Here is a 19,686-nt window from a genome sequence, read left to right as displayed (position 1 = left end):
TCTTTTCCACACTCTCTGTAAGCTCTGGACTGTTGACCCCAAGTACCTGAAATCCTCCAGCTTCTTGATCTCCACTCCCTGTAGCCTCATTGTTCCACCGGAGTTCCTCTCATTCACATACATATATTCTGTCATGCTGCGACTTAACTTTCATTCCTCTCCTTTCTAAATTTTCCTCAACCTGTTCCTTGCTCTCACTACAGATCACAATGTCATCTGCAAACATGATCCATGGAGATTCCTGTCTAACCTCATCTGTCAGCCTGTCCATCAACACTGCAAACAAGAAGGGGCTCAGAGCTGATCTCTGATGGAGTACCACCTCCACTTTGTCTCCACGGGAATGAACGGAAAAATCAATGGCAACAATCAATTGGCAACTGATCATCTGGAAGTGGAGTATTTTAAAGACAAGCGAAACAAACGGATTATTGTTTTCAGCGAAACAATACACGGGAGTACGTATAGGCTAGCCCAGGGGTCAGCCACCCTCCAATACGGCTCCCTGCTGCTTTCGAAAATTAAAATGTATTTCATTTTAGTTGGTTCATTTTAAATGTAAATTTAAATGTGAAGATTGTGGCAATCTTGTAACATCTAAATAAAATGTGTTAAAATACTGTTGTCGCTCTTAATAAGTGGCTGCACACGGCAGTAAAAGGATGACAGCACACAGAGAGAGGACGGTGGATGATTTAAGTTCAGCTTTTCAGCTTTATTTATTCACTTTTTCCCATAAATAATTACTCAAATAGACATTGAGTATTTTACTTAAAAATAACCTTCAACACAACGTCTTTTTCGGAGTTTGCATGCAGAAATGCAGTGGTTCATTGATTTAAAAAGATGCTACATATATTTTGTTTATACATAGCATAAAGACAAAAAAAAAAAACCTCATATCCTGTGTAAATTCATTTTAAATTAAAAAAGGGTTGTGTGGCGCACGGTGTTGTTATTAGCATGAGATAATTTGTGTCCTTCCCTCCCAAGCCTCATACCCACTCTGTCTCTATCCCACTTTTGCTTTCTCTCTTATTCCTTCTCTCTCTTGCTTTCTACCCCAACCGGTCAAGGCAGAAGGCCGTCAAATCTGAGCTGGAATCGGCCTGAGGTTTCTAAACTGGTAACTTCAGTGTTTCCTCGCCACTCTCGCCGATTCCTTGCTCATGTGGAATGTTGGGTTTCTGTCAATCATCTTAAAGAGTATGGTCCAGACCCGTCTTGGCGATTTGCCGCGCTCAATTCTATCTGCGATAATCCGAAAAGACGACCGGGTCGGTTGCCTAGCTTCTTGACCTGTTTAAAACTTGAGATTAAAAAGCATGAAAAGGGTCTAAGTGTTCTTGTCAACCGGGCGCGACCTCACCTGCTGTATTTCCCGGTACGTGTCCCCAGGGCCCCGCCTGCCAGGGTGTTAAAGTGAGGCGTGTCCCCTACGGTTCCCGGGACCACGGAGAGCCCCTCGCTGGGAGAGGTGGTGCTCAGACCGCTGACCGCTCCATCCAGGCTGCTCTCACCGAGGCTGGGGGACTTCAGCGCTCGCCACGCGTCCGCCACTGTAGAACGGGATGCGTTCAGATCAAACCTCTTCCTTATACAACTGACCTGGGAGGCGAGGGGTTGAATCCCGACCTGTGATCGGTCCGTCATCCTCATCGAAATCAATCCGCACGCCTCGGCCTTTTCCTCTGCTCACACCGCAGCCGCCTCCCCGGCACAGGGAGATGGGAACCACGCCGTACACGTAAGCAAGCATGATTGGCACGCCGATGCCTGGAAAAACACGGGAATCCATCAATATTTGCATTTATATGCTCACGTATGAATTGGTTCTTCTTGAATTACATGGACTAAAGCTGCTGCCCTTCTCATCCAGCAAACCGATGGCGGGTTTTGCTCAGGCAATCAGAAAAAGAGACGGACGCCCTCGCTTGAGATCCTTACCCACACTGACGGCGGCGATGACGGGGGCGGTGATGATTGACAGCGCCACGCCACCCGTGATGGCCAGGTTCCTTCTGTGCCGAGACGTCTTCTTCAGCTCGTAGTGAGCGTGGATCTGCGGCGGGAGGAGGAGGAGGGAGGTTAAAAGTTCGCCGCGACTGTGATGAAAACCAAAAGTAGCGCTTTTGGGGTTTCGCTGTCTGCCGGCAGCCTCTGCCTCACTTCACAGACGCTGTTTGCAACACGACCAGAATTGACGTCCTAATCGATTCACCCAAAACCTCAGCGGCATCCGTGTTCGGGGCGCTAATTCTTTGCCGCTTGATCCGCGTCTATCACTCTATCACTCGTGTTGAGGAACTGAATCTCACATCTTTTGCTATCTCGACGTCACAAATCTCAGCACGGAAAGCTGCATCTCGTGGTGATTCGTCATTTGTGAGTCTTTTTTCGAGGCCCTCTATGTCTATGTCACCCTGGAACTGAATTGAAAAGCCATAAAGGATCGAGTGCCTATTGAATAACTTGTAAATCACTTACAACACTTCCTGCATTGTTAAACTAAAAATGAATTACCACAGTCTTCCACAAGGGGGAGCCGCCCTCTATCAACCAGGGATGATACTTTTTATTTCTTCTCAATAGAAATAAATCACTGGCTTGATACAGAAAAATATTGCCCTGCATTAAAAACCCCATTCCTCAATTACTTATTGTAAAAATAAGGAAACATTTCATATTTAAGAGAATTTAACATGCTGCTTAACACCCGGTTGTTACTGAACCACATTCATGTGTCTCCGGGCCAGCAGGTCATCTTTATGCTTTTATGTTATTTTTGTATCTTCCAAGGAACCAGTAAAAATTCTAAAAAATGAATAAAAAAAAAAAGAGTAAACTGTCAGTGTGGAAAATTCCAAATAAAAATAATATGGTTATGTTAAAATAACACATGGCAGCGGTTGAACTTGTGTGTGCGTGACCATCTGCTTTTGCACTTCTGGTTTCTATTACAAGCTCAGACAAAGATGTAATTCATCATGGCTGTAATAAAAATAAAAGAAGAGATTATTCAGCGGTGAGACAGTGCAGCATGTTCCTTGTTTAAAAAAAAAAAATCCCCTCCCTTTCACTCTGCTAATCTCTACTTCCTTGTACAGCTTTCCATTGTTACTGCAAGGTTTGTGATTTCAGTAGAAATGCAGTTCATGTGAAAAGGTAACAAATACACAGTAAGAATATAATGACTCATGTTTCTGTGTGTGTGTGTGTGTTCCCTAATGCGTCTCACCTTGCGGCCAACGTAAACAGGGATCCCGATGACCATGGCGGGTACAGCGATGCCGGCAATGAGGGTGATGCCCACCGGCGCTCCAATCAGGGTTCCCAGTTGCCACAGAATCTTTTTCTTTCTGCTCCACGGCTTCTTCCCCCAGAAGGTGCAGCCAGACGGACTGCGGGATGCGAAAACACATTTGAGGGCGAGAGCAGAGTGAAAAACGAGGAGGAGGAGGAACGTGGTCTAGGTGTAACTTCCAAGCTGCGAAGGCCCGGCGGGAACTCTGCCTACCTGAGGTAGTGCAAGTCAGAGATCTCCTTCATGCAGAGCCAGCAGAATTCGCAGCCGCAGACGGCGCAGGTCATATGATTGCAGCTCCCGTCGTTCATCTTGATGATGTAGGCGCCGCAACGGGGGCAGGGCTTGATGTCGTCAGCTGGTTCGGGATGAGAAAACATGGTGTCATTCTTGTGAAAACTTCAATTGAATGAATTGTTTCACCCGATAATTGTACAGGAGATGCGAAGTGTATGAGATATATATGTATTTGTCTTAGCTGAGCAAAGAGGATGGAAAAGCATGATCGCTCCTTGTGGGCGGCCTTCTGCCTCGACCGGTTGGGGTTGAAAGAGAGAGGAGGAGGTAGAAAGGAAAGGAAAGGAAAGGAAAGGAAAGGAAAGGAAAGGAAAGGAAAGGAAAGGAAAGGAAAGGAAAGGAAAGGATGCAGAGTGTGATAGATGCTAATAGTAACACTAGGGCTAACAGTTACATGCTAATAGATGGGATGATATGGTTATAGCTTTGATATTCATAAAACAAATAATAGTGTTTTCAGGGATTCGGGAGAAGACGCGCAATGTATTTGTCAGCTAGAAAATTAGCTTAGCATAGAGGATGAAAAAACATGCTCGCCCCTTTTCCTGGGAAATACAGCCGAACTGAAATTGTGTCTCGCTCCACTGATGGATTTCGTCCCCCCCCTTGTACTTTCGCTTCTACCTCCCGGTGAGGAACCACAGAGACCTGAACCCGAAGCCTTTCTTTTTGTTGTGTCGGCAACAAAATCAAATCTCATTAGAGTAACGGACCGGACGCGTTTGTCCTCTGAGGCATTTCAGAAACGCCGGGTATTCCTCGTCGGGCAAAAAAAACACTTTGAAGAGCATTTTGGCGTTTGAGCTCAAAGAGCCTGGCAGATCCTGTCGAGGCAGCACGTTGTTTCAAAAGGGGGCGGGGGGTGGGGGGGGGAGTCCCACTTGTTCCTGTCTGCGTACTCTGTATTCTAATGACACGACATGCTCATTCTGGCAACTCCTCTCCCGCTTGTCTGTGTCTGTATCCATCTCTCTGTCCTGATGTAGTTGACTAAGCACCAGCTCTGGGAAGGGAAAGGAAGGGAGCGGCCGGGCTTTTTAATGACTCAGTTTGGATCGCTGACAGTTCCCCTCCAACGTTGGCAAAGAGCTGCGGACTGGAAGTGGTGCATTTAAGGCCGGAAGAGAGGAGAGAGACGGAGGCGGTTGGTGGGATTTACTTAATGTTTTTTAATCAAAATGGTACTAGTGGAGCCGTACAGGCGCAGGGATGTCTGCGCGGATGTTTTTAAGGTGAATATGAGACGGCGCTCAGGCAGGGGCCGCCTTTGCTGATCCCAGCGCGAATGCCGGGGACGACATGGGAAACAGCTGGCCGGGATACGTATTCAGTAAAGTAACAAAATAAAGATAGTTATGGACGAGACGGATCACCCGTGAAACTGAATCCAGCATGACTAATCCTACCCTCTGACAAACAAGTCAGACGTATAAACAAAAGAGATACCGTGATATGAATACTCATTCATTCACTATCTACACAGCTTGTCCTGCAGGGTCAGGGGGCTGCTGAGTCAGTTCACTCTCTAATAATTAAAACTATTTATAAATGAATAAGTTAAGTGAAAGAAAAATATTTTTGGATCAGAAATACTGGGGGACATTGTATCTGCTTATGCTGTGTGTGTATGTGTATGTGTGTGTGTGTGTGTGTATTATATAATACTATATATGCGTAAAACAAGACAATGATCAAATTACTGAACAATGATACATGAGCAAATGAAATAAAATTTAAAGAAATATATTTTCAGATCAGATATACTGGGGGTGATTATATCTACCGTAGTCTCTGGACTACAAGCCGCTAATTTTTTCACACACTTTGAACACTGAGGCTTAAACTATTTTGTGGCTAATTTATGGATTTTTCAGGGGAGGCTAACAACCGTCAAAATATTTAGCCTTGTCACGTTATTATTTCATCAGCCATGTTACAGGCGCAGTTTGGAAAAAGAGCATTTCCAGTACGTATTTGTGGATGTATGCGATATGTTTTTCATTAAAAGTTTAAAGAAAATGTTTCTGTGTAAATATCTCATGTTACAACATGGACACCTGCTGCTTATAGACAAGTTCGGCCAACATATATATGCATTTATTTATTTCGAGCCGCTACCGCTTCCGGTGTGTTCAATAATCCAGAAATTACCGTATATATTTTGTTTGTGTGTTTGTACATGCAAATAAAGTATAACGGGACTGTGAAGGTGTTTCCTGACACTGTTGACGAAAGAACTCACCAGGGTGACTGAGTAGCAGTGTGTGTGTGTGTGTGTGTTTGAGTACTCACTGGGTCCTTGCTCCTGCGTGAAGCTGGGTGAGTGGTTGCTGTGTGTGTGCAGGGACTGCGCCCTCTGCTGGCGGGCAGAGTCGCACGTCTGGTTGGGATGCCAGGCCTGCTTGCAGTGGTAGCAGAACTCGGCGCCGCAGCCGTCTCTGCGACACACCAGCCGGGGACAGCTCGCACAGCCCGAGGCGATGACAGCAAACCTGAGTACAACACACACACACATACACACAAATATTTAGACTCCTGCATTTTAAAGCCCCAGCTATGTTTAAGGGTTGCCAGTACATATGAGCAAACATATGCGCAGTACTAGATTAACATCATCATTATGAAATGCTAACAGGCTATCATTTTCTTAATTTGTTGTCGTGCAAAGGAACTGTCAATCGGCAGAAATGGCCGCTTCCGATTGGTCGACAGTAGCAGAGGGACCCACTTTGCTAATATCACATTAAATGCGTTGTTTTTTTTTGATTTTGTCTCCCACGGCAGCGATGACTCTGCAGTGACTCACTCACGGCGGGACGCGGAGAACACTTGAGGCCAAAACACACACAAAGGAATAAAAAGAGATCATAAAAAGATTAAAAGGATTTATTCCAGGGCCGTAAGTTGTAAGTTGATTTCTCCGCTCACTGTCTCAACAGAGACTGACATCACATCCCCATTGAGCGTTTGGGGTGGTGCCACCGCCAGATTACGGCGCTCAGGCTGTCGGAGGACGGCGCGAGAAAATTGAAAATACGGCAAAACAGCGTCTGTACACAATCTGACCCCTAGAATAATCTGTAGGGCGACAAAAATAAACAACAAAATAAGCCTAAAGGGATGAGAGCATTGGATTAACAGTCAGCATTCACACATACACACACACACACACACATACATGTATATATATATATATATATATATATATATATATTTGGGATTTCAAGCTGTGACCCCTTCCAAAGGAATTTTCGCGTTACACAACCAAAGCAGAGTTTTTAAAGATTGCTGTAAACTCAACCACTTCTTGCAAGAGCTTAAAGGCCTGTAATGGCCATGTTACACAAGCTGAAAGCTGAACGCTTCCCACGGACTAAAGGGGACAGAAAGAGAGAGATCTTTCGGTCGACACAAGAAGGACTTTGAGAGAGATGAGATGAGGTCAATCAATGTGGATTCCACAGAGTTCGAGACGAAGAGCAGTCGCCGATTATCCTCGGCCTCCGGATGGGACCCGTGGGTTATTTGGGTCGAGGCGAATGTCTGGCCGAATCACTCAACTGTGCATATTTTTTTTTCAGGAATCAGGAAAGGATGTTTGATAGTCGGAAGGTCTTCGCCCATTCCTCCTCTTCGGCCGAATTCACGTGAATCGGCGCAGAAAACCAAACAATGCTGTCGCGGACAGGTTTTCCTGTATACTGGGACGAGAATGCTTGCTGTCATCAGGCTCTCCTTACCAGGAAGTGACTCAAATTGGGCAATAACAAATAATCCCGAATAATATGACATTTAAGATACAGGAAGTAAACAAATGCAACACGTAAGAGTGCTGTCAGAAATTACAATGGAGGCTTATGAGCAAAACTGTCACCAAACTATGTGGGAGAAAAACATACTGGAGGAATAATAACAAAAGCAAGCAGCGTTTTAAAAGAAAAAAAAAACATTCTGGATTTGCTCTGACAAAACCCACAACAATGCAATTTTTTTTGGATAAAAAGGAAGGGACAGGCCGTCGGAGGATGCCGTCACGCAAAAAACTTGTAATAGCTCTGGCACGCCTCCAACACCGTGGCGTCCAACGTGTCCCCTTTATCACCACCTCCTCAAACGTAGAAGAGCTGCTCCCGGCATACGATCAGTTAGGAAATATCGCGGAGGCGAAAGCTTCCTGCCTCCGGATGTGAACACACACGGAGAGCTGAAAGATCACTACGATGATACAAACACACCCAGTATATTTGGTCTCTAAACCAAATGCTTGAGCAAATTCTTTTTTTTTTTTTATAGAACTATGAATAGTGGTTGGCAAAACTCAAACATGTTCTGTATGAGGAAGTCTGGAGAAGTATGTTGGAGTGGTGCAGTTTATGCACGACGGGTGTGCGACAGTGGTGAGGTATGACAGATGAGTGAAGGTGGGGGTGGAAGTGCATCAGGGAGCAGCTCTGAGTCCCTTCTTGCTTTCATTTGTGATGGACAGGCTGCTAGACAAGAACCTCCACAGACTATTATGTTTGCAGATGACATGGTGATATGTAGTCGATGAAGGTGGAGGAAAATCTCAGGAGGCAAATGTATGACCTGGAAAGGAGAAGAATTAATGTGTGAATGGGGGGGACTCAAGTGGAGCGGGAGGCTACAAGGAGAGGAGATAAAGACGGTGGACAATTTAAGGTACTTGAGGTCGATAGTCCAAAGCAATGGAGAAGAGGTGAGGAAAGGTGTGCAAGCAAATTGGAACCGGTGGAGAAAAGTGCGATGAAAGAGTATCGGAAGCAAAGGTGTTGAAGACAGGAGGAAAAACTGGAGGAGGTAGAAATGAAGATGCGCTTTGGGAGTGAGGAGGACGAGTAGGATCAGGAATGAGTCCATCAGTGGGACGGCACATGTTCGATGTTGACTGAGATGGTCTGGACATGGAGAGAGAAAAAATAGTGAAGATCTGGGTAGAAGGATGCTCAGGCTGCCGTTTCCATGTAGGAAATGTAGATGAAGACCTCAGAGGAGCTTTACTGAGGACATGAAGTTAGCTGCTGTGAGAGAAGAGGGTGCAGAGGAGAGGATTAAATGGAGGCAGATGATTGCCGTGGCGATCCCTAAGGGAGCAGCCCGAAGGAGAAGCAGAAGAAAAGCCAAAAGAGATCAATTCCTCAGTTGCTTCGCAAGGAAATTATTGACATTATATTTTAACAGAGTATCTATCAGCAATACCAATAGTACAATGATACATATTGACGTTTTCACGCCCACGTGTTACACGTGACTTGCTCCACCACCAAACCGATCCAGCACTTTCTGTATCTGCTTTGGCCTGCGAAACATGTGTGAGTGTGTAAATACAAATCTGTCACACTGCCTTCGGGCTGAAAACCGTAAACATACAAAATGTGTTTTCGGATTTCAAATTAGGGGGGGGCGATTTTTTTTTTAGGTGGATTGGAGGAGCGTGGACAAGAAGACAGAGGTGACTGTTGAAAACTCTTTCTGCGCCGTATTTGTGCTCCGCCACGCACGGGTTGCAATGAGAGCTCGTCTCTAGGCGAGCAGCCCGCATCGGCTCCTCCTTGGAGCGGGTTCGCCAGAACCTTTGGATCAACACGGGCGATAGGAAAGGGGGAGGGTCTTCCTTTTGAAGGCGGGACATGTTTCGACACGTTTTGGGAGACGGGAAGGAGGTTTCGATGACGGGGAGCGGCTCGTACGCGTCGACATGCCGAGGGGAAGCCGTTCTGACAAACAAAACCACCTGGGATGTGGCATTACAGCACCCTCACAGCAGACTGCTGCATTTGACACTGTAATCTGAATGCACACCAGGAAAACAACACACACACACACACACAGAAACACACACTACCTTTAGTAAACAATGAAAAACCGCAGCGTATGCTGCAACGTGGCACGCACAAACGTCGAGCCGACGTAGTATGTAATGATCTGTTTAATCGGGTCCCGACTCCTGTTACCCCTGGCAACCCTCCACATCGTAGCCACAGTCGCCATAGTAACGGACAGCCAAAGGAGACGGCGGAGGACTGCTCTTTGTTCCCAGGGATGCCAGTCATCCGGGCGGCGGGCAGGTCAGAGGAGGATCACCGTGCAGAAGGAGGTGGGGGGGATGAAAAACCTTCTCCAGATGCAACGTTTTCCTTTTTTCTCCCCCCGGCAGCATCGGCTCCTGATATCTATTCATTTTCCTCGGTCATATGAGCCTCCCTGATGCTTATCACAGGCTTTATGTTGTTTCTATTTAGGGTTTAAATTTTCTTAAAAAGCCAGTCGGCCCAGGATGCATCTCCTGACCTTAAGAGGGAATGTTCTGCAGCTGTTGAAGAAGCTCTTTTTTTAAAGAAAAAGAAATACAGTAGTAAATTTTTTGTGTTTGAAGCTGTCATATTGCGTGCTGTGTCCTTATAAAGGTGACCCTGCAAGGTTTAGCTCATTAACTCGAAGTGCCGGTTATATTGCCGTAGCCCATACCCTTCCTGCTCATGTTAAAATAAAGCAAGGGGCATCATTTTCACTTGAAACCCTTAACCCTCATATTATGTTAAGGGTCAACTTGACCCATTGGGTCAATGGGTGAAATAGGTCAAGTTGACCCTTAACATAATATGAGGGTTAAGGAGCGACGCTGGCTATCGTTTGGATCTTGTGACAAGAACGTGAAGCTCTTTAGTTGTGATATACGAAAAGTATGATAGACACCTATGCATGGAAAGGCTTAATCCTATTTTGTGTATTTCAATATGCAGGGTTCACCCTGGATTAATCCCGGGACCGCATATACGGACATACAACCATTCGCTCATTCGCACACGTCCGCGCTATTTAGGATCTCCAATGAACCTCCTGTATGTTTTTGGACTGTGGGAGGAAAGTGAGGGAATCCCGGAGAACATGGAGACTCCACACTGAAGGGCCCCTTTTGGATTTGAACCAGTTGACCTTCTTGCTGTGAGTCGGAAGCCCTAACCACTACACCGCTGTTTTTAAAGTAATAAACACTTGTTCTCATTCCCCTTGAATACCAGTTTGACATCCGACCTTGTTAAATTCATCCTTTGCTATTAAAAGCAAACAGAATTTAAATTCTTCCTGACTACACGATGTATCTAACAGGGCTGCGTGAGGCCATGTTTGCGTTCTCCATGTTGCATCTCAGTCCAACGTTTACCGTAACGACCCTGTCTGCGGGGCGTCTCAAAGAAGATAACAAAACCGAAGAAGGTCACATTTGCATACGTGTCCCCCACGTACTGGTTCGTACGGTGCATGTGCAATAAACACTTGCAACAGTGGATTGTGTGTGTGTGTGTGTGTGTGTGTGTGTGTGTGTGTGTGTGTGTGAGTGTGTGTCTGGAGCCGAGCCCAGCTGTTTGGACTGAATAATAATTCGGCCTTGGTCATCTTAGCTCATTTTAAGAGACGGTGACTCACATCCGATGTCAGTCAAAGCACTTATCCACGTACGCATGTCGGTCAGCATGTTGCTTCCTATGATACCGGTGACGCAAGCACGCACGCACGCACACACACACACACACACAACACACCTTGGTCTTTGGTTTCTCACCAGATGAAACCACTCCTTTGTCGTTCTGCACCGTATATCTACGACATTCACAAATGACTAAGCGTGACTTTTTTTTTCCTCACCCCTCTTTTCCTGCTCTTACTCTCGGTTCACGGTTTCCGTCCAAGAATGGACAGAGGAGCAGAGAGGCGGCCAGCGAGTGAGCCAGCACCGGGGTGCCGACAGTTCACCTTTTGCCATTTGTGAAAACAAATATTTTTTTCAGATGCAAAAGAGCATCCGTCACAGTCTCTATCTCACCGTCATCAAAGATGGTCCGATGAATATAAAAACATCCCGGCCATCCGATGAATAAACGCGGGGGGGGGGAGTTGGCGGCAGCAATGGGGGGACGGACGTGCGCAGAAAACAGACACGCACAGAAGCGCGTCCGAATAAAATCGGGGTTGAGCTGAAATGAATTTTGAATGCCGGTAATTATAACTGGAGGAACAGGAAGGGGTTTTATCAAGAGATAAGACACAGTTTCAGTTTTTGAACCCTCAGGTTCTGGATGGAGCCCCGCGGAGGAGAGGGGAGGGGAGGGGATTAAAAAATCTTTTTGAGCAGCATCAGGAAAGTTTTAGGAGCCGCCGGAGCTCCCGTCTTAAGCCTGACAGATTGAGTGGCGAGTTTAGTCTGGAAGGATTGTCGCTCCGCGTTCCCCGGTGGAATTCAAGTTGCCGTCCGCAGAGCTGCCGTGAGCTGCTTGCTGAGCAGCGCCCGCAGTCCCTTCTGTGAGGGGGGCGGGGGGGGGGGGGGGGGTTGTTGTCGCTGGTCTTCCGCTTCCTCCAGCCCGCCATCAGCATTAGGCAGGAAGTGGACTGAGCGTTCATTCATTCGTTATCTCAACCGCTGATCCCAGCTGTCATTGGGCAAGAGGCGGGGTTCACTCTCCACATATGGAGACGTACTACCGTTCACATCCCTCATATACAGACAAAACCATTCACCCTGTCACTTGCACATCATGTAGAAACAGGAAACAATGCACGCATTCGCACATCACATCGAGACAAAAAAAACTCTTTGGAGGCCGGGGACAACTTGGAAAAGAGACGGCTGCATTGTTCATGTGGTAAATACATGAAATGAAGAAAGTTGCGGACCAGACTTGTGAAATCTAATCCAGGATCACCGATTCTACCCTCTGAAGTCATACGTAGAAATGAAAGAAATACTGTCATTGAATATTGATATTAATTAAATAGCACAAACATGCTATTTAGAGACACACAACCAGTCATTCACACTTCTGGGCAATTTAGGGTCTTCAAGGAACCTCCTACGTGTTTGTGGTGTGGGTGGAAACCCGCAGAAAGCCCCCACGTCGGAATCGAACCAGGTACTTTCTAGCAGCGAGGCCGAAGCGCTCACCACTGCGACCCGCTCACAGTTCTGGCTGTGCTATATTTTCATCTTCGCTCACACTAAGCCATTTTTTTAAAGGAAGAGCAGCATCGAACCAGCATCGAACCAGCGGGGCAATGACTTCTCATGTTGTGACTGCTCTGATATGTATTTGCTTTCACTTTCACTTTTGCTAAAGCGACTTTCAAGATAAAACAAACAAAATCGAAGCGGTTTCATGCCGTGACGTCTCTCTGTTATCACTAAACATCCCATTTCCTCCTTCAGACGCCTGCGTGTCCTGGACTGACACACACACACACACACACACAAGCAGGCAGCGTGAGTCACCCCTACTCTCTCTATGGCGAAACGAACGCCCCTCATTTTGTTCCAGATATGAAACCAAATCAGTCAAACTCCCACAAGCTGTAAAGAAAACATTAAAAAACATCTTGTGAAATTTAAGGAACGAAAAATAATGGCAATAATCAATTAGTAAGTCAGCACTAATATTAGTTTCTAATATTTCTGTCCCGTACCCAAAGCTAAACTCACTTAACTTGCACATCTACCAAAACATTTTCTAATACTGTTTCCATTTCTGTGTACATTTACAGTTTCCTGCACTGCTTGCATTTCTCCGCACTCTTACTAGAGTATGTTTATCATTATTTATTTATGGGTGCACGGTGGATGGCAAAGTTTCATTGTACTGGGAAATACGTTTTCAGACCAGGCTATGACAATAAGCCCTTTGAATCGTGAATCTACTTCCTCTGTCACATCTACTTTTATTTAAACAAGGCGAATTCACAGAAACTGTGTTTTCACTTTCATTCCTGTAGGTAACTCCCTGTTTGCAACACACTTCTGATTCAAGTGAAGGGGGGCAGATTGAATTGCCGTCTCTGTTCATAGACGTAATCTTGACAGATGTGTGTTTAACTTTTCTTTCTTTAACAAGGGTAATAAATGCTTAATAAGAGGAAAGAAAGCACGGAACCGTTTTCGCAAATGTTTACATTTCTTACCCGCAGTCCGGCGCCGGGCACCATCGACAGTCCGGATCGGAGGCCAGGCACCTGCGCAGGAGGAACTCCTCGTACTTTTCCAGCAGGGCGGCGTCATCCAAGATGTCAGCCACCTGCTTGGGGGCCAGCCGCTCGGCGCACTCGGGGCAGCTGAGCTGGACCCGGCTCTCGGTGATCTCGATGCGGAGGTACTGCCGCAGGCAGCAGAGGCAGGAACGGTGGCTGCACCCCAACAGCTCGGGGAGCTGCTCGGGGGGTTGGCGCACCAGGCACAGGGGACACTCCAGGAGGGCGGCCTCCTCCGATAAAGGGACCCCACCCAGGGACGGCTGGCTGGAGGAGAGAGGCTTAGCGGGGGTACTGGAGGCGGCTTCCTGGGGGGTCGTGGCAACGGTGGTGGTGACGGTGGTCGGGCTGGCAGCAGTGGCCTGGGCGGCTGCGGGGCTCAGGACAGACGGGAGAAGCTGTTGCGTTTGGTTGTGATGAGATAAAGGTGCGGCCGCGCCACCTTTTGGGCCCCTGGCGCCCCTCGAGCCACGTTTGCTTTGGAAGAGACTGTGGAAGGAGATTCGGCCCTGACGCTTGCCGGCCGCGCGGCACTTCGGGTTGGGGACGCCAGTCACCGAGGAGTGCGGCGACTCGGAGTCCTTCTCTGATCCCATTCTCAAAGGAGGGGTCGACGGGGTCGGCGGTCGCCCCCTGATCCACGATAATACGATAATATATCCCCCAAGAGAAACACAAAAAAAAAAAAAACCTCACACACACGTACACAGTCTTGCACAAGGGAGGATTTGTCCTGTGGTGAAAGCCAAAGTAGAATGCAAATGCTACCGTGGCATCTAGTAGAGTTTTCCCTCTCACTTGTATTTTACGAGAGACAAAAACCTACCGGGACGGACAGATGAAGAGGAAAAAAAAAAAAAAAGATTGTGCAAGTCCAAAACGGAAAAAAAGGAAGGAGGAAAAAAAAAAAAAAAAAAAAGGAATTCCCTCCGGGGCTCTCTCTGAGAATCGCAGAGTAGAAACGCACGGGTCACACGTCTCGGAGGCAGATGGCGATGTCAAACGTTACCGCGATCCTCAGGATGTGATGGAAACCAGGAGGTTGCGGGAGAAATCCAGAAAGTTCAGCCGGAACGAGGACACAGCCCCTCCTCTCCTCCTCCTCTTCTTCTTCTTCCTCCCGCTCAGGTTTATCTTCGCCTCTCCTCTCTCAGCCTCCTCTCCGCTCGCTCTTGCCGGTCTCTCTGGATCGGTTTGTTCTGTCAGCCAGGAGAAAGGAGGAAGTTAATACAAAGAGCATGCTCAGTATGACACACACCTCTCATCCTCCCTCCCTCCCTCTCTCTCTCTCTCTCTCTCTCTGCGCTTCCTGTCTCACTTTGATCCACAATTCATTTGACCCCAAACAAAATGTGATCTGAGAGTCTGACTAGGTTTAAATGCATTGAAACTGACAAATACGCACACACACAAGGAAATAATGCCATATCTGATCAGGAACCGTTCAGATGGTACACACGATTAAAAAGTACACGCGTCAAAGCAACAATTCGGTGAATGACATCATCCGGCCGGCCGACCAATCAGGTTCTCGTGTGAAACCGAGCTCTCTCTGTTGCTCCATCACGCTGAGCACCGCAAGCTCTTTCTCCACCTCTCACTGCACTGCTAGTGCCGTTGCCATGGCGACACTCACTATGAGCAAGGCAAACAGCGACCCAGTCTGTGACTCTGGCACTTATGTATACACACTTACACAGGCACACACATACACACACTGAAGCATGTATTGGTGAGTGAATACACACGGGCACATGTGGAAATGTGTGTTTACAAATGCAAAAACACACACGCATATTCTTGTCTGGATATGTCAATCCAGATACATTTGAATTATGTCTACGGAAATGAAAGGTGTGTTAGTGAACACGCAAGAAATGAAAATCGTCTGCCACACACACACACATGAACATGCACGCAAGCAATGAAAAGTAATGATTATGCAAGGGCACACAGACGCACACACACCTTCAGCAGAGCACTGGCTGCTTAACGAACGCACAAAGATACACTCGTGAATAAACACGCCGACACACCGCATCTCCACCGCAACGTAAAGATTCAAACACACACAAACACACATACAAACGCACACACACACTAACACACACACACTTGTAGAGTCATTGTAGGTTTCTAGACATCCATAAATACATGAAGCTGGTTGAAGTGAGCAGACACATTACATGCACACACGCACACACACACACACACACACACACACACACACATCTCTGAACAAACATTCAGGTGGCAATTATGCGAATAAACACTTGCACACAGAAGATAATCATATAGTACGTCTCCTCTGTAATTACAGGGAGTGCGAGCGAATACAAGCTGTCTAAACGCTCCAGCGGGTCATCAAGTTACACGTAAGGTCGCTAGTTGTGTTTCTCCCCGCTCGTGTAACGCGCGGTTTCACAACCCCATCTAAGATCCCGATGGAGAAACCATTCCCTGCATGTTGGAACAAAACCATGCTGCTGGAAGCCCGGGGGAAGGGGTGAGCGGGCACGACGAGAGGGGGAAAAGGTTAGATGTTGTTGCTGTTTGTAACACTTGGGTAAAAATTGCATCAAAATGATATGATCAAAAAATTCCCCCTTCTGTTTTTTTCAGGTTTCAGGAAATTACTGGCTGTGTTTCCCCAAAATCTGATTAAGGACAGGCACAGGCACACACACACACACTAAACGGACTGCTGACCCAGTAAATGTCAGACGAGTCAGGAGACGGTGACCTGCATGACTGTGTGGGAGTGTGCAGCGGGATTCGCTCGATTGACAGATGTGCTGACCAATCAGAGAGCAGCAGCCGGGCTTAGAGGCCGTTAATTCCTAACTAAGCTGTAAAGTTTGATCATTTCTTTGCCAAGAAAAACAAAGCAGATACGTTTAAGCAGATAACTATTCAACTGTCCATTTTCAAACATGTTTTCAAAGGAAAGGGAGATAACACTTTTCTTATTTCATACATCCCTTTTTTTAATCGGCTTTTGGTTTCGTTTTGTGTCTTTTTCCACTGTCCCACTCATTCCTTTATCATTTAAAGGGCATTTTCTACCCTTTCAAGTTAAAAACAACAGAAGAATCTGGACACCATGTCATCATGAAAATAGATCTTTAGAGAAAAATTGAGTTTTTTTGTTGCCTTCTACACAAAAGTGGTAGGTACAAATGTAGCAAGTCTTCTAAGGAAAACCGTCTCTACATTAAATCAGATGCTTTTACATTATAGAGCACAAAATGATATCTCGAGCCAAATTAATTTATGACACAACATCTAGTGCGAGTCGAACCAACAAATGAGTATTCTCTCTGGGTATTGGAACAGTATTAAATGACGTTTGAATTAAAAAATCTGCTCAATCGCTTGACCACAAACAGACAAGCAACAAATCACCCTCTCACTCACTAGTCATGTACAGACATACAAAGTTCACTCTTTCACTCACGCCATGTAGAATCATGCTACCATTCACTCACTCATTTACACATCTGGACAATTTAGAATCTCCAATGAACCTCCTGTGTTTCTGGACTGTGGAAGAAAACCAGAGAGCCCGGAGGGAAACAAACATCGACAACGGGAGAACACGGCGGGGAATCAAACCAGGGATCTTAGAGCTGTGCTGTGCAAGCGCTACCGTTCCATCCGGGTTGAACAACATCTATTTGTCTTACAAAGAACCAAAGTATTTGTTTTGTTTTTTTTGCTTCATTGTACTACGAGTTGGAACAGACAGATGGGTGTGTTTTGAAGTGTGACAAGTTTTGAATTGCAAAATCATAGCGAAACAAACACGCACACACAGAAAAAGCTGGCTATTAGAAACCAGCATGCATATGATATCTTTATCAGGTATTATAATATTTTGAGAGAGAAAAACAGCCATATTCAGATCGACCCATCGTCAACTATTTAATACGATCTTTTCAATTTGAGTGAAGCTGTAAAAAAAATGGTGAAGGGCTTCCATTTATAAAGCTCTTAACACTGGATTGCGTTCACCCGATCACACACTCGCACACCGACGGCTGCAGAGTTGCACTGCAAGTGGCTAGCCAGGGCTAGCAGGAGCGTTGGGAGGTTGGTGGTCTTGCGTAGGGAAACATCCGCATACAGGAATTGAAGCGCCAAACGTCCAGCTGCAGGGATGCGCCGCTCTACCGACTGAGACATAACCGCCCCTAAAGATCTTTGTTAATTTGATGCAAAAAACAATCTTCATCTGCCAGTCGGAGTTGCCTCTGAGCTCTGGATTACATAACAATGACCCGAGGTACCTCTCCGAATGTATCGTACGCAGAGGATAGCCTTCAAACCTTCTCAAGGCCACTTCTTTATGAAAAATCTTTCCAAATCTATTTGTTGTTGCCTGATGTCTCTGGAGTGACACATGATGTTGTCATGTGATTCTTAATGGCACGACCTCCAACTGCTTTGTCAGGCTGATGGGTTTTCTTTACAGAATGTTTTATACTCCCCCCTCTCCCCCCCATTTCGCAGACATTAATCAAGGAACGAGGCACGTCCTCCCTTCCGTCCTCTTCCTGTGGTGACAGAACTTCCAGCTCCTTGGGGGACACTTCAGTCCGGTGGTCTTTATTCATCAGCTCTGTTGACTTCCATGAGACTCGATGTCCTCCACAACTCCGCAGCTCTGTCTCTCGCTGGATCCTCCAAGCTGAGTTTAAGCTCCTGGAGGTCACTTGGTCCCAGGCTCTATCCTTAGCCGCTTTCTCACTGTAGGGATTTTTTGCAGCTTCTAGTACCTTTTCAGGGAAGGAGGCCGTTTCCTTGTGCATTGGGAAACATAGGAACCAGGGACCGTGGACTTCAGTTCTTGCTCCTACTTGTATGGTTCCATAGGAACCCATGTGACATCGGTGCTTGGCGATTGGTGGAACTCTCATAAGCCACGCCCATTAGCGGCTTCTTAAGAATTGTTGCACGCCACTTTTAAAATGTATCACAGTCACTGGTCAGCTGTTCTCTTCTGACAAAATGAACAGATCCAGTGAGGATTGGACCAAATGAAGAGGTCCAATCGCTTCTGGCTTGCGACATCACGGAGGGATTTCCATGCAACACCTTAATAAGTACAGATTAGCTAACGGCGGGGTTTTCACAAGGCGAAGCAGTGCAGGAAGGAAATAAAAACACCCCTATCTGATAGCCCGTGGTTACTATTTCCACCATGCACAGTTCCTAGTGCCGTTCGTGGTCCTTTACTGAGAATGCAAAACTAAAAGGTTCCCCTGGAGGAGGCTAGATCCTGGAATCATGTTCGAGCTGGACAGTTCCTAGAACATTCCTGTCGGAAAAAGAGATTTTCTTTTTTAATTTTTCTTGCAGGGGAAGCGAAGACAAACAGTCTCTCCGACCTACTGGCACTTGATTCAGCTCATCTGCATTCCTGTGCAAATGGGCCAAAATTCGAAGGAACTGACAAGACAGGAAATGATGGTAATAAATGGGAACGATAATGACAAGAGTGTCAGTAAATCATTCAGACCGTGACATTTCTGCCTTATCATGCTAACTTCTCATTTCCAATGAAACAGTCAGTCATGTGTGACTGCCAACATCAGCACTATCCAAAACCAGCATGCATCCATACACTTCTTGAATTGTACCTTAAACTACTGCGTTGACCCATTTTTAGGCGGTCCTAATCTGAGCTTCTACACCCCACGAATGATTAGAACATACCATACAAGGGTCAGCTTATCTGATTCATCTGTGTCTGCTGAACATTCTTTCCCTTTTTTGGCACCTTTGGGCTCCTGTTCCCTCAGAAGCTCCCCTGTTTTTAGGTACCTTTAAAGATCTTTTTTTTTTTTCAACAAATTGCCTCCAGGAAAGCTGCTGTTGTTTTATATAACCTCTACCTGAGATAGGCTGTCACCGGTACGATAAGGCCTGCATCACTCTCTTAGTTTTTATGTGATGCAGGTGCTCAATGGGGAAAGAAGAATTTATGTGTGTGCATGTGTGTGCGACTGTGTGCGTCTGTGGGTCTGTGTGTGTTACCCGTCTTGACCTTG

At 46.3% G+C, this 19,686-nt stretch overlaps 1 protein-coding gene across 1 annotated transcript in view; it reads right to left on the bottom strand.

Annotated features, from left to right (window-relative positions):
- Positions 1-19,686, bottom strand: part of rnf19b (ring finger protein 19B) — a 34,427-nt gene that overhangs the window by 1,599 nt on the left and 13,142 nt on the right. Inside the window, exons 2-8 of the mRNA XM_086178001.1 lie at positions 13,568-14,832; positions 5,894-6,093; positions 3,518-3,662; positions 3,239-3,401; positions 1,948-2,062; positions 1,636-1,776; positions 1,370-1,559 (exon numbers count right to left, since the gene is read on the bottom strand). Coding sequence (XP_086034127.1) covers positions 1,370-1,559; positions 1,636-1,776; positions 1,948-2,062; positions 3,239-3,401; positions 3,518-3,662; positions 5,894-6,093; positions 13,568-14,229 — 1,616 coding nt within the window. The 5' untranslated portion in view covers positions 14,230-14,832. The remainder of the gene's footprint in view (positions 1-1,369; positions 1,560-1,635; positions 1,777-1,947; positions 2,063-3,238; positions 3,402-3,517; positions 3,663-5,893; positions 6,094-13,567; positions 14,833-19,686) is intronic.

This window comes from Fistularia commersonii, chromosome 30 (genome assembly GCF_037954325.1).
Source record: "Fistularia commersonii isolate RoL2024-O1a breed Wild chromosome 30, RoL_Fcom_v1.0, whole genome shotgun sequence".
Lineage (NCBI taxonomy): Eukaryota > Metazoa > Chordata > Actinopteri > Syngnathiformes > Fistulariidae > Fistularia > Fistularia commersonii.
Note: the sequence above shows the minus strand (reverse complement) of the source record. Positions and strands in the feature narration are given on the sequence as shown.